The sequence below is a fragment of the Triplophysa rosa genome, linkage group LG10, assembly GCF_024868665.1.
Source record: "Triplophysa rosa linkage group LG10, Trosa_1v2, whole genome shotgun sequence".
Taxonomy (NCBI): domain Eukaryota; kingdom Metazoa; phylum Chordata; class Actinopteri; order Cypriniformes; family Nemacheilidae; genus Triplophysa; species Triplophysa rosa.
Genome location: NC_079899.1, coordinates 15609260 through 15624808, shown reverse-complemented (window position 1 = coordinate 15624808; position 15549 = coordinate 15609260). Strand labels below are relative to the sequence as shown.

General features: G+C 38.8%; 1 protein-coding gene across 1 annotated transcript in view; it reads left to right on the top strand.

Annotated features, from left to right (window-relative positions):
* The window catches only part of pacrg (PARK2 co-regulated), a 102490-nt gene extending 95777 nt beyond the window's left edge, over positions 1-6713 (top strand). The window contains exon 5 of the mRNA XM_057344836.1: positions 6109-6713. Within this exon, the coding sequence (XP_057200819.1) occupies positions 6109-6269 (161 nt within the window). The 3' untranslated portion in view covers positions 6270-6713. The remainder of the gene's footprint in view (positions 1-6108) is intronic.
* Positions 6714-15549: the final 8836 nt, after the last annotated feature.

Below are 15549 nucleotides of genomic sequence, written 5' to 3'. Positions count from 1 at the left end.
AAAGCATAAACACTCATTCAAAGTACCTGGAAAAGGGAGATGTAAATAACGATAACCATAAGTTCCCGCCTCCTCAGCACGAGCTGACCGATAAATCTAACACACCAAGAGAGGCGGGACTTAAGGCAGAACAGCCAATCATCAGCCGGTCACATTCAAAGCCAGTGTCATGTTTGAGAGGGAGGGGAGAGCAGGCAGTCGCAGCGAGCTCAGACACAGAGCGGCCAGAGAAACGGAGGAGCGACGGCTGTAAGGCGTTTGTGCAAAACTGCGGAAAAACTGCAGAAAAAGTGTGGGTGTTGAACCCTCTCACCGGGAAAAGTGTGGGTGTTAAAACACCCACATCCCCCACGGGTGCGACGCGCCTGATATTATGTGCATTTCATAAATATGTGAATTCAAATAAATACATATTATGAATGTGTGGGGAGGCAGATTCGATTTGCAATGTCTCATGGGAGTTCGCTTGAACTTTTTTGTTGTGATTATCCACTTGTGTAGTCCACCAGGAATTTGATGTTTTTCAATCTTTTTTATGAGAAAAATACAGAAGTACCTATATATTAGATTTGAATAAAAATGGCAACATGTCTGATTCCCAGAAAACACCCAAACTGACAAAAAAGCCTTTTAAATTGCTTTGGCAAATGTGTACAGCATACTGTTGTGCTCTTTTGCTGTATGCAGAAACTGATAATTTATACAAATAACAAAGTCCTGTCATTACATGAACAAATGCCCATATGTCCATTAAGAGGTGTAAATGAGCTTTTCACACATGCACACCTGTTCACGGTGCAAAGGTACATTTCATCAAGCTGTTGGACATGAATATTCATGCCAGCACCATTAGCAAAGCTCACTCAAGGTCAGGACCTGTGAGAGTCAGCACTGAGACTTAAGAAAAAAAAGAATTCCATTTCTTATTATATAGGACAACTGCTAATTTGACATCTTTGTTTCTCACTGTGAATGTGTAGAGAAATGTGAAGCAGTTTAAAATGGGTAAAAAAAAAGCTCATTGGGTTTAAGGGTGTGTAAGACACAACAGCAGTTTAAAAGAGTGTCCATGTACTGCATGTACGAGGGGGGGGGGGGGGTGATCTACATATGATCTGTTAATAAGGTGCTAATGATGACACAGAGATAATACAGCGCTGAGCTAGTGATGATGACACCAATGTTTGTGTGACACATAAACTATCTTCCTTTCACTTTCACATAACCATAAAAATGGATGCTGGTTTACTTTAATGCTAAAGTCCGAAGGTTAGGCTAAACTGTAGAATAGGTTGCATTTCTGGATTTCCTGGTTTTGTAAAATTTCTGTGTGTAGTTTGCTGCAATAAGTTTATTTGTTTCGCTTTTCTCTTTTTTATCCGAAATTGGAGTAAACGTTACTTATGTTTATATATTTTATATTACTTATATTAAGTAAAGTACTGTATATGATCATAAAGCTAACTTTGAGTCCATAACTTTATTGAATTATAATGTTTGAGTTGATTTAATTACGCTTGAAATCAATTCCAAAATAGACGTGAAATTACCAAGGTCTCAGGAGAAACTTCTGAGAGGCTTAAAGTGCTCCAATTAATGTTATTGCTTTTTAGAAGAAACAATTAAGGTATCAAAGAGATCTGAGTTTACTGTCTCTATTATATCGGCTCTGTCCTTCTGAACCCTCAGAGGTTCAAATTTCCCTTTTTAAATGATTAAATACTGTGCTGTCAAAGTTGACAAACACTTTTTTAAAAATTTTATATTAGTAAGAAATTTGCAAAACCCAGTGACAAACATAAAGGGTGAATAATGCTTTATGACAAAGAAATATGGAGATACAAGGTTTCAGAAGCACAGCAGTGATATGTGTCTGTTAGTTTAGTTAAACCTTAGTAGTCTTGGCACTGTTTGCTGTATAGTGATGATAGACGATCCACCCGTCCCAATGTAATGAGGACGGAGGACATTCACCACACACTAGATTCCCTTTCCATCCCATTTCTCTTCATTTTGTTGTACTTACGAATTTTCCAATTATGTAACAAGCTGTCGAGTGAATTTGGCGTGTTTATTTTGACATTTCGACAAGGACAGGCGTTCTCTTGGTCTTTAGGAAAATGGACAGCCTCACAGTGTTGTACTGTTTGTACTCTCTTTACACCCTGCCGGTGGTTTAGCAGTGTTGTAATCCAATATCAACATTCTGTGTGGATCAGTCTAGTTTAAACCCAAACACAGGATCTGTCAGTTCTCCAGCTGCTGCCCAAGAGCAGAATCACAGCTGCGAGTGAGTCCAGAGAGAAAAAGAAGCTGTGTTTCAAAACCCGGTGCACTGCCTGCGAAGGCTGCATTATTGGGGACCATATAGGTACTGTAGGGACACAAAGGTTTTCTAAAAGGTAGTCCACTCAATTTTGATGCCCCTTGAGATAACTTGTGGGCAAATTCTACTGCAGCTTTATAGTTATTGCAAGCCCAGAATGCATTGCTGTGATAGAAGTATAAACCAGTCGTGTTATATCCTATGATATAAACATACACTATATATACACTGTATATAATATAATGTATTATCGCAGCTGCCTGTGAAGGCAGTGGACGGCAAAGCAGCTGACTAGGTTTTGGAACAGGGCTGTAGGGAGAGAAACACTTCTTGTGTAGACATTGCTTTGGCGTGACAACCCTCCCGACGCCAACCTGTCTGCCTAGATGGGAAGAGACTAGAATAGAGGGAATAGATGGGGTGAGAGTAAAGGTGTGGAAATGGAGTTGAAGAGGAAGACACAGCTGTTGGACCTCATCTCACACTCTGAACAGAGGAGAGAGAGAAAATCAGTTTCCTGATCTTCTTTCTATATACTACTTGATGATAATGGTTTTACAGATACATTCGTACCTGTAGACAATGTCACCTCTTGACCACAGATTCTGGATTATGGTGTAATCGTTAAAGTCTTATCCATATTTCTGCTTAAATTGACAAAAAACAACTGAATGGTCTGACAAAAATGTAACGTGAGCAAAGTTAGTTATTGCCATAACTATGCAAAATTTAAGCAAGCTGGTTATTCCTGTATTTCTGGCAGAATGCTTTGCCGATTTCTGCCAAAACCAAATGCCTGTCGTTGATAGAATCGTAGAAATGCCTCGCCCCTTGTGTTTTCATTTTTTAAATATTTGGGTAATTTGATCATGCTTCCAATAAGAGTGTAATACTCTAGGACGAATTTATCACATTTTTACAGTTTTTTAGAAGAATTTAACAGTTTTATAGTCTGCTTTGGTGTAATTATTGCAGCCTGAGACCTTGTAAACGCAACTTTGTTTCCTGGCAGAATTATTAACAACAAATAAGTGCACTTTGATTCAATGAAAGTGCTTGGATTTTATGATTTCTTACAGTCTATCTATGTGTTCATACTCCTCTGCTTTCAAAATAAGTGATATCTCAATCACAAAATTGTCTCTTGTATCTTATCCTAATATTTTTTTCAAGCAATCACTATCCAGGAGGTTAAAGCTAAGATTTCTGCCTCCTTCCTGCTTGAACTTCACGCTACCCCTGAACCCTTCAGATCGGTGCCTGGTCTCCACATGACTCCAAACAGAAGCATATCTGTGTGCAGTTCATGCACAGATGGCAAATGAAGCTCTCCTACCTCTTCAAAGCATTCTCGATACATCTCTTTTCCTTTTAACCCTCTGGTGAGGATATTTCTGCTCAGGCTTTAACCCCACACCTTCTCTCTCTCTCTCCTTAAAAATCGCTCTTGCATTCGTATCCTCCGTTGTAAATAGATTGACAAAGATCTTGACCGAGAAAGAGAGAGAGAAGGAAGCCTGAAGGCAGGATTAATGAAGCGAGTTGATTTTATTTTCCTGTGTTTGAGGGCCGTACTGATGTGTATGACGCAACGCCTGCAGTATGATTGACAGCTTCCCCACGATCCCAAACCTTTGAGCATGTTTGTAAAGAATATGGGATAGAACCAAACAGGTTCACAACAGGCGGTGTCTGTCACACCTGAAAATGAGGGGTCTGGGGTCCATACGGTGTAAGGTGGTCTATTACATCACTGTCTGGATCAAGGCTGACACAGCAGGGGTGGAAAGTGTCAGGGGGTTCCTGATTTATGTCTGGGAATGTATAATAAGGATGAAAAAAGTATTAGCAGATGTAGCAATGGATCTCTCGTTTATAATTTAGAACCAAACGTCTTATTCGTCTTTACTCTATAGAGCACACTGATTCAACAAATGGCCCTTGGGTCGCATTCATCAGCCTTCATTTTGTGGCCACCAATATGCATTATAAATGTACTGTATAATTACTACATTTAGCTCATAATAATTGCCATTGTAAATGACTATGTGAATAAGCTATGTATAGCTATTTATTCAACCGATGATGGCAACAAATGAAGGTAAAGTGTAAAGAGTTGACAGAAGCAGTACTTCCGTGACCAGAAAATAGCCTCCCAGGGGTTTCACTAAGATGGCTGCCCACTAAATGAGCATATTAATAGTCCTACCACACGATTTTATTTTATTTGTACAAATATTTTGTTTACGATGTAAGTGGTGAAGCCCCAAATGTGGGGCAAATGCACAAATGACAGAAATGAGAGAACAAAGACATACAGTTTAAAGGAATGGTTCACCCAAAAATGAAAATTCTGTCATCATTTACGCCCTCTCATTATTTCAAACCTGTATGACTTACATTCTTCTGTAGAACGCAAAAGCAGATATTTTAAAGAATGCTGGTAACAGAACAATGGTGGTATCCACTGACTTCTGTATGGACACAAAACCAATGCAAGTCAATGGGTACCGCCGTTGTTCGGTTACCGACATTTTTCTAAATATCTTCTTTTGTGTTCTGCTGAAGAAAGAAAGTCAAACAGGTTTTAAATGACAAGAGGGTCAATGATGACAGAATTTCCATGTTTGGGTGAACTATCCATTTAAATAGACTGAAAAGCAACAACACTCATTCACATATGCTAGAAGAGACAGAGACTCCTGTACTTAACTGCTTTCTTTTCATCTGCCTGTCATCCTTTCATTTAATGACTGACAGAGGGAGAGAGAGAGAGAGAGAGAGAGAGAGGTGTGTGTGTACAAACTTCCTTGCAGGTCTAATTGGGCGTGTGACCTCAGAATGAAGGTTCTACAGAATCTTTCTTCCTCTTCAGAGAGTGTGTGTGTCAGGTTAGGAAATCGTTTGTGTGTATTGGTGTGTATGTTTGTTTGGTAGTGATGGTGAAGGAGTGTGGATGTATTGATTTGTTTGTTTGATGTAGGTTACTGTGTGATGGATGGGTTTCTCTAATGTCAGACTAACACAGACATGTACACACACTTTAGTGAGCACAAGCCATCATCTTTTTGTACTGGGATAATATTTACTGTGCACTACCCCTGTCCTAACCCCCAAAGAAACATTATTATTATTTAAGCGAAACATTATTTTGACAGTTTATGAGTTTACTAAATAATAAGAACAGTTTCAGATGCACTTACAAACCCTTACAACTTTCTATTCCATCGAACTCACCAAAAACCATTTGCACGTGTAGGTTTTCATTTAGACATTATTTATTTATCAAGTTAGTTTTGTGTTTTTATTCTTATGGAGACTGATCCTCTCAATCTGATTTCATGTTTACCATCTTAGCGGGACATCTGGTCCTCTCAGCGTCAGCACAAACCTGACCCACACACATTCTTCGCCTGCTGAATGATTCTGGATTTGTTCAGTCTATCATAGTAACACACATTCCTTCTGGAACATTTAACAGTTTTCAGAACTGCACCATTCAGCAAAAAATCCTCGCGTATGTGTGTGCGTGCCAACACTATAACACACTTTATTAGGGATGGTTGTTAAAAGCTTTTAAACCTTTACAACTTTATAAAATCACTGGAGTGCTGATGATATAGTGATCAGAGTCAGGCCACATGACAGGAATCAGAGCTCCATAATGAAGCACTCTGACACATCTGTTCCTTAATGTGCTCTTTGTATTACAGTCTCAGTAATATGCTAATTTAATGCATTCACAAATCGTTTCTGCCTCTGCTTGTGTGTGTTGTGTGCAGAAAACTCAGGTGATGGGATTGACTACAGTCAACAGAAGAGAGAGAACATTGGAGACCTGATCCAAGAGACCCTAGAGGTTTTTGAACGCTATGGGGGTGAGGACGCCTTCATAAACATCAAATACATGGTGCCCACCTATGAATCCTTCCTCCTCAACTAATAAGACCTGAGAATACCCGCCTATTCACACGCTCATATAACCATGTAATCGCATTCACATTATAACACAATCTTAATTTAAGACTTTATTAAACTCATAATACAGCCGATTTTCAGTGGAACGTGTCCCGGGGTGTTGGAGCGCACCGCTGCAGTTTGTATCGGATGAGATGCAAACGTGGCTTTCTGTGCACAAACTATAGAGAAAGAATTTAGAGGTCAATAAAGCTCTCTCTAACCTGTATTTCATCTTCATTCTTAGACCATACCAATTTTATTAAACAGTCGTATTGATCTGATTACAATGTTTTAGCCATATTTAAATTTTATATTGTGTCAAAATCTTCATTTCTTTTCTGGGTGACCAGTCAGACATTTAATTCAGATTTTCGAGGTCACAGATCCGATGTAGCTGTGTTTCCTGAAATAAAGAATAATTTTCTTCATCTCACTTACCTCCAGTGTCCCCTCTTTTCAGAAATAACTAAAATAAGAGGTGATCATTATGTTTTAAAGAGGTATACCTTGCTTATGCACAGCGCTAAGGGGGCAGCAGCTGTATAAAATATATGTCTGTGGCAACAGAACATTTCATAAAATTAAAGAGATAGTTTGCCCAAAAATGAAAATTCTGTCATCATTTACTTACTCTCTTGTCATTTCAAACCTGTATGACTTTTTTCTTCTTCTGCAGAACACAAAAAAATATATTTTGAGGAATGTTGCTAAATGGACAACCGCATTGGTTTTGTATCCATATACAATAGAAGTGAATGGTTACCGCCGTTGTTCGGTTACCAGCATTCTTCAAAATATCTTCCTTGGTGTTCTGCAGAAAAAAGAAAATCAAACAGGTTTGAAATGACAAGAGGCTGAGTAAATGATGACAGAATGTTTTTATTTTGGGGTGAACTATTTCTTTAAATCTACACTTTAGATCATTCATCTGGTTTCTTATCCTGCATATCATCTCTGTCTCTTCAGGTCAACTCTTTGTTAGATATTCGATTTTATATCTGAGTGTTTCGGCTTATAAATCTTTGTTTGGCTGCGGTGAAACATCCCTGCCAGAAGGCAACATTGATTGCTTCATTATTTTATTCGACTGCCTCTTCTGTCATGAAGAGATTAAAGCATCTTTGCCAAAATGGATCTGCAGTTTTACTTATAAAGTATGAATCTGTTTCTTTTCAGGCTTTTTTTGATGAATATCGACATTTATGATTATGCTTTTTATTCATTCCAACATACTTACATTCAGACTTGGATACAGCACATACTCGAAGGGACATACAGAGTGCAGAATAACATTCAGAAATAACACATGACTATTCAGATAGCAACATTATGTGCTTTTGAAAGCCGTGAACCTGTATGAGCTGGAGGCTGTGTGCCAGGACACAATGGCTGAATGAAACACTCATTTATCACTGCACATGCACATACACTCAGTTGGGAGGATTCTCTTATCCTTAACGGTCTCTGTCTTTTCCTACCTGTGAAATCAGACACTGGGAGTGTGAGAGAGTTATTTCTTTTGTCTAATAAAGATTTTATAGCACGTAACACGCTTACAAGTTTCTCACGTGAAGCTTTTACAACCAGATTAAAACTGCCAGGTCACCTGTTTCAATTGTAAGATATCGCCGTTCCTCCTTCAGACTTTTAGAGGGGCTCTGTTGAATAGCCCTGGACGACAAAACCAGTCTTAAGGGTCAATTTTTCGAAATTGAGATTTTTACATCATCTGAAAGCTGAAGAAATAAGCTTTCTATTGATATATGGTTTGTTAGGATAGGACACTATCTGGCGCAACAACAACGGTTTACAAAGCTGGAATCTGAGGGTGCTAAAAAAGCAAAATATTGAGAAAATCACCTTTGAAGTTGTTCATCTGAGGCACTGTAGCAGGCCATCCACTCACAAAAAGAAAGTTTTTATATATTTACGGTAGGAAATTTATAAAATATCTTCATGGTACATGATCTTTACTTAATATCCTAATGATTTTTGGTAAAAAGAAAAATCTGTAATTTTTACCCCTACAATGTATTTTTGGAGATTACTAAAAATGTTCCCGTGCTACTTAAGACTGGTTTTGTTGTCCAGGGTCACATATTGTAAATTGCCGTATATTTTGACCATAGCAAATCATGCTAAAATACTGTATTATTACAATAACATGAAAGGTGTAGTGTTCGAAACATTGTGTTGGTCTATTTCCTTTTTTCCAATTTCTTCCAAATCTCCTAGACTCGTGTTGTTTACTCTTCTAGTAAAGGTGATTCCCATAAGCTGTTTTCTACAACATTTGAACTCGCAGTTCAATCTGGGTTTGATCACACTGCCTGTAAATTAGAGCTGTGAACAGACACATGGGGAAATTGAGCAGGGATTTGCCCTCAAATCACTTTTACGGCAACAATCAGGGTCAATAAAGAGACCCGGAGTCCCAGCTTGAAGCCTGAATGGTGAGCTGAAGAGAGTCAAAGTCTTTTTTTTTCAAATGCACAGAGCTATCACAGAGGTAAAGAGTTTCTTCAAATAACTGCTTAAACTTAATTCTGTTCCTCACAAAAAAGCTATTGTATAGTTCAAAAAGTTTTGAAATGGAAAGATTCCCTTTGGTTCCTCTTTGTTGAAGAGGTTTCTCTGAAAGATAACCATACATGTTCAAAATGACAAGAGGGTGAGTAAACAAGGAAATATGTTCTGAGTAAAATCCTTTACATCTGCTCTGATTTGCCCTGCTCTGTTTGGCTCTGCTCTAATTGGCTCTCAGGTGAACGAGTCAATGAATTAAAAGGCATATATAAAAGAGAGAGGAATATATAGAGATGTTGATGTGAGAGCAGAGGGAAGGGAAAACATTAGATTGTAAGAATGCCAGATTGTTAGGAGCAACAGTGCAGAGGGGAGGGAGGGAAGGGGAAGGGAGCAGCAGGAATAAATGGCCCTTTGGGACCTATTCTTCTTGTTCAGCGCATCTGCTAGGGGCCACGCGAAAACCCAGCGCCGGCAACTGAGCATGTGCGAAGCCCTGAGCAGAATGGAGATTTGTTTCGGAATGGCTTCATGCTTCAAGTGTCACCTGCACCTCTGAACCCCAGACCACTAGACAACCCCAATGAATTAAAGGCAACTCAACTATTTACTTCAAAATTGTTGCAAAAACTGCACCGAGAACTCCATTGACTCAGGGTTGTGATAAAAAACTCTATATTAATGCACATTTGAACTGAGAATATTTCATTTAATAAAAAATGTCATCTTTAATCAAAATGTAAGAACTTGGCTCCGCCTCTAAAACATCTTTGGTTTTTGGCTGACGTCATGAATCCCTCTTATGATCCAAACAATTCCAAATGCATCAAATTAAGTCCTCCTCTAGATTTTTTTTGTATTACTGAAAATTTGATTTTACTCACAAATATGTGGGTTGGTCATGCCAATGTATCGCGCTGACCTTAAAGGCACTTTCTTTCAATTCTGTAACATTTTGCCTTGTTCCAAGCATTCCAAGAATTGAGCTGTGTTATTCAGCAGTCTTTGAGCATTGGTTTGTTTGTAAATTGAGTCTTTTTAAAGCACTGCTGCTGGACTCAACCCTCGCTGGTTTGTGGAGTGTGAGAGCATGGAGTGTTTTGAAGAAGGCTCACGGGAGGCAGATAGTTTTTCGGCAGGAGGTTGGGAGATCTTCCTCTCTCTGGTGCTCCAGATCGGCGGGGCTCTGCTTTCTGATCCTTACACCTCCTCTTCCTCAGCCAGACGCTCTTATCAGACACAAACACATCTGCCATTTTTTTGACACACTACACACACATGCATGTACAGCCAGTGGTCTTATACCCTTTCAATCAACATGAGGCAACAAACACATACACTTAAACACACACACACATTCTATGACCTTGACGGTTCCTGTATAAGGTTTGAGTGAGTGTGTGACTCCCCATGTCTGTTGTAATAAATTCATATCGGTTTGTGCTATTTTACATTCTTGTTAAAGGGTTTATAACAGGGCAAATGTCATAATTTGATAACACGCTTTCTTTCTTATTGGAATTTGGAATGAAATTGGCTATGACCCACAGGATGTCTAATTGATGGGAAAAGGAATTTACTGAATTGCAATTCAGAGAAATTCAACATGGTCACACAACAGAGGAATTTCATTAGTTTAACACAGCCATAAAATGGGCGAAGGCAGATGCATCTTCAGAAATTTCCACCATGTTAATCTGTTTCATGTTGTTTGTCTCCATTTTTACTTTATGCAAATAAATATTTTACACGTAATTAAAGATAAAGCTCTGGACAAATCAGGAACTCAATCCAAATTGGCCTTTGATCAAGATTTCTATGCAGCAATGCCAAGACACATGGGTTATTCCACAAAATGATACATTTTATTAACTCTTCTTAATACATATTAACAAATTGTGTTGTTTAAAGTGAATATGAACTAACCGTATCCATAAAATATACTTCTATTTTATATAATTATCTGAATTTTAAAATATGCATATTCATTTTCTTTGCAGTATTCTGAAAACTGATCTGAAACATTGCATCTTTTTGTCATTTTAAACAGTTTATCCAGTATTTTTTGCAAATACATGCAATTTAAAAACAATATTTTTATTTGGAATTCAAGTTAAATGTTGCCAGCAGTTCACAGAATAAAAAATATGATCCTTTTGTAAAGTAAATTTAGAAAAACTGGTAAATTCCGGGTCAGGAAAGCAACAAAAGACAGAGGTTCAAGTACAAAATATTGAATATTTATTTAATTAGGGGTTCCATAAAGAAAAAGAACCAAAATAAACGAGAATAAATAAAATAACACAAAAGGACAAACATAATTTGAAAAGAAAATGCAAAAAGGTCCAGCCAGCTCGACAAAAGAACCATCGCCTTCACCAAGATCCAGGTCTTCTTAAATAATCAATGATCAATATCAGGTGTATCCAATTTACCTGTCAAAACAGAACACAACCACAGAACCAAAAGGGAAAAAGAATGACCCGTAACACCTCCCCCCTTCAAAAGGGAGAGGCTAAAAAGACTCCAATATTTTTGTAATTTTCTAAATGCAATATTTCCACAAAAGAGTTCAAGCTAAATCCTTATTTCCATTATCACTCACTTGATCTTCACACACCTCCTTGATTTCAAATCCAACAAATTCTTAAAGCCTGAAAAAAAAACATTTAAAGAAATAAAGCAACAAAAAAAATCAGGAGTAAAAATGGTCAACAACTTATTCGTCATATATGGAGCACAGGACAGTGCATCAGCTATCACATTGTCCCTGCCTTTCACATGACGAATCTCCAAAGCATAGGGCTGTAGAAAGAGGATAGGTCATTTTGGAGAGGACTCGCATCTTACAATAAAGTATCATATTTTTTTCTTAAAATACCCACTTTGTTGTGTTTATGATAACAGGTTGATGAATTATTCATACTAAAACTTCAAAATAAAACCACACTTGCAGCAATTGCATGAGATTTTACTTGTACTTAAAGGGATAGTTCACCCAAAAATGAAAATTCTGTCATCAATTACTCACCCTCAGATTGTACCAAACGTGTATAAAACGATCTGTTCTGCTAAACACAAAGGAATATATTTAGAAGAATAATTTGTAACCAAACAGATCTCATCCCCCATTAACTCTCATAGTATTTATTTTCCCTACTATGGCAGTAAATGGGGGATGAGATCTGTTCGGTTACTGAGATTTTTTCTTTACTGAAATAAAGAAATGTATACAGGTTTGGAACAACCTGAGGGTGAGTAAATGACAGAATTTTCATTTTGGGTGAACCCTTAAAACTACAATTCTGCATGTTTGTTTTTGTCCCTGACAACAAAATCTATTTGTTACCACAATGCGCCTGCATTGACCCAGAGTTGTGAATTTGCCGCTTAATGGTCCAACCCTGCTTTATCTGTACACTTTTAAATCTACATGTTTCTTTGTTCATGCACCCACACATTCCACACACTCTTTGCGCACTTCATACACACATTCCATTCCATACAGTCATTCATGCAAGGTGACCCCTCCACATGCCTTGACTCCAGGCCCAGTTGAACTTCATTCACACAACAGCTCAGCACTTATAAACATTGAAATCTAATTTTTCGGTGGTGATTTTACATTTCATCTTATATATATATATATATATATATATATATATATATATATATATATATACTGGAGTTGCTTCAATGCATTTAGGGGTGTGGTCCTGGTCAAGACAATCTCCTGAACTCCAAACTGAATGTCAGAATGGGAAAGAAAGGTGATTTAAGCAATTTTGAGCGTGGCATGGTTGTTGGTGCCAGACGGGCCGGTCTGAGTATTTCACAATCTGCTCAGTTACTGGGATTTTCACGCACAACCATTTCTAGGGTTTACAAAGAATGGTGTGAAAAGGGAAAAACATCCAGTATGCGGCAGTCCTGTGGGCGAAAATGCCTTGTTGATGCTAGAGGTCAGAGGAGAATGGGCCGACTGATTCAAGCTGATAGAAGAGCAACTTTGACTGAAATAACCACTCGTTACAACCGAGGTATGCAGCAAAGCATTTGTGAAGCCACAACACGCACAACCTTGAGGCAGATGGGCTACAACAGCAGAAGACCCCACCGGGTACCACTCATCTCCACTACAAATAGGAAAAAGAGGCTACAATTTGCACGAGCTCACCAAAATTGGACAGTTGAAGACTGGAAAAATGTTGCCTGGTCTGATGAGTCTCGATTTCTGTTGAGACATTCAAATGGTAGAGTCAGAATTTGGCGTAAACAGAATGAGAACATGGATCCATCATGCCTTGTTACCACTGTGCAGGCTGGTGGTGGTGGTGTAATGGTGTGGGGGATGTTTTCTTGGCACACTTTAGGCCCCTTAGTGCCAATTGGGCATCGTTTAAATGCCACGGCCTACCTGAGCATTGTTTCTGACCATGTCCATCCCTTTATGACCACCATGTACCCATCCTCTAATGGCTACTTCCAGCAGGATAATGCACCATGTCACAAAGCTCGAATCATTTCAAATTGGTTTCTTGAACATGACAATGAGTTCACTGTACTAGAATGGCCCCCACAGTCACCAGATCTCAACCCGATAGAACATCTTTGGGATGTGGTGGAACGGGAGCTTCGTGCCCTGGATGTGCATCCCACAAATCTCCATCAACTGCAAGATGCTATCCTATCAATATGGGCCAACATTTCTAAAGAATGCTTTCAGCACCTTGTTGAATCAATGCCACGTAGAATTAAGGCAGTTCTGAAGGCGAAAGGGGGTCAAACACCGTATTAGTATGGTGTTCCTAATAATCCTTTAGGTGAGTGTATATACACAATATTAAAAGGTCAGATTTCCCGAACAAATGTAAAGCCTTCCAATGCCGATTCCTCCCTTACTTTGACAGGAGTTAAGTCTGCCATCCTCCACGTGGCGCAAAGGCCGTTGGACCCTGAGGGAGGACCCGAATGAGTGATGAAGCAGTGTGCGTTTTACTGTAATCTTCACAGCAGACCCCTGGGGAGCACTAGAGCCATGAGTGACGTTGGGGCCCACAGCTCTTTGGCCTACGTTCAGATTACTGCACTGCGGACTGGATGAACAGAACAGGATTCATCACTGCTGTCAACACCCTAATCCAGCACATAACACCCACCATCTGACCAACACATACAAGAAAGGGAGAGAAAGCGATTTCTTGTTTCCACTATCAATGACCCTCCCTTGCCGTTTTCAAAGCACTCGCGCATTGACTGAGAATGTGCCACTGTTTGACCCAGCTCAACAACCTGTGATGTCTTTCTTACAATTGACCCAGATTTCACTTACAGCAGTTTTCCCGCACCCACACATAATCTCTTTTATTTTGTTCATGTTCACACTCAAAGCTTCCAGCTGTTCTTAGACTAAATAGCAAAAAGCAAGCTTGCTTTGAGGCATCTCGTGTTATTGCGTTCCAAACGCAGTCGTGCCACCTACTGCTTTTCTAATCAGCTCACAGGGTTGACCGTAACATACTGAGTGATGCACCTTCTGGGGGAGGAGGCCATCTCCCTCCTGACTCTACTCCCTGCTGCTTCACAACCACCTGATTTCATATTCAAGTGCCGTTAATTGGATTAATTGTAGAAAGAAACCATGTTATTAATAGAGGAGGAAAATACAGGGGTTGGGTGGGGATTAATTTCTCGGAGAAACACCTAGACACTTGCACACACTCAACAACACACAGATCTAGACAAGTGCATATGACCAGCAAAGTAAAAATACAGTAAATATGGGTAGTTTACAAATATGCCGAACATGTGTGTAACAGCAAAAATTTAGAAAAAATACTGTTTAAGGAGTAGTTCACTTCAAAATTTGCCACCATTGGTTTTCCAGAGTAGGAATAAAAATTACTATGGAAAGTGAATTGGGCAAATTTTGAAGTGAACTATAATGTTTTATTTTATATTATTTATATTTATATTATAAAATAGCATAAGAGAGATTTATCTTCATTGTTAATTTTTTTTCAGAATTTTTGCTGTCACACCATTATGGTTTATTTGTTAACTAAGCATATGCCTGCATTAGTAATGACTGAGGATCCTTATCAAATGCTGAGATAAAAACAATCGAAAGAAATGGTATTTATAGCCTATATACGTATATATGAACTATACATATTATATTACTGCAGCAGGGGTAGGCTATGACAACCAGCCAAATTGTGACTTAAGCCATACTCTCTATTCTTTTTAGGTTAAATCCATTGATCTTCGCCCATTTTAGTAATCTCAGCTGAATATATCGAATCACAGCTCTTATATTTTCATCAAAAGCTTCTATGACATTTCTGTTTTTCTCCTGCACTGAAACAAGTACACTGACAGTGCACACTGGCCCCAAGCACTCCTAGAGCAACCTGGTATTAAGTGTCTTTCCCTAAGGTACAATGGCATTAGGGGAAGTCTGTAACTTATCAGGACATTGATCACATCCTCAGGGGTTTAGCTACCAGCCTAGATCCCCTACATGTGTTTGAGATTTTCACTGGTTCAGGTGAACTCCGGTATAGTGAAAGGTCACACTCTAGACACTGCATTTCCTTTTCTGATAGACAATATCTGACATTATTGGCTGCTGTGAGTTGTCACCAGCTGGAGGAATGTGTCAAGTTATCTCCTACATGGATAACAGAGGATCTGGAGAGGGTCAGCTTAGCCTGCAGTCACAAGCGCCTCTTAAC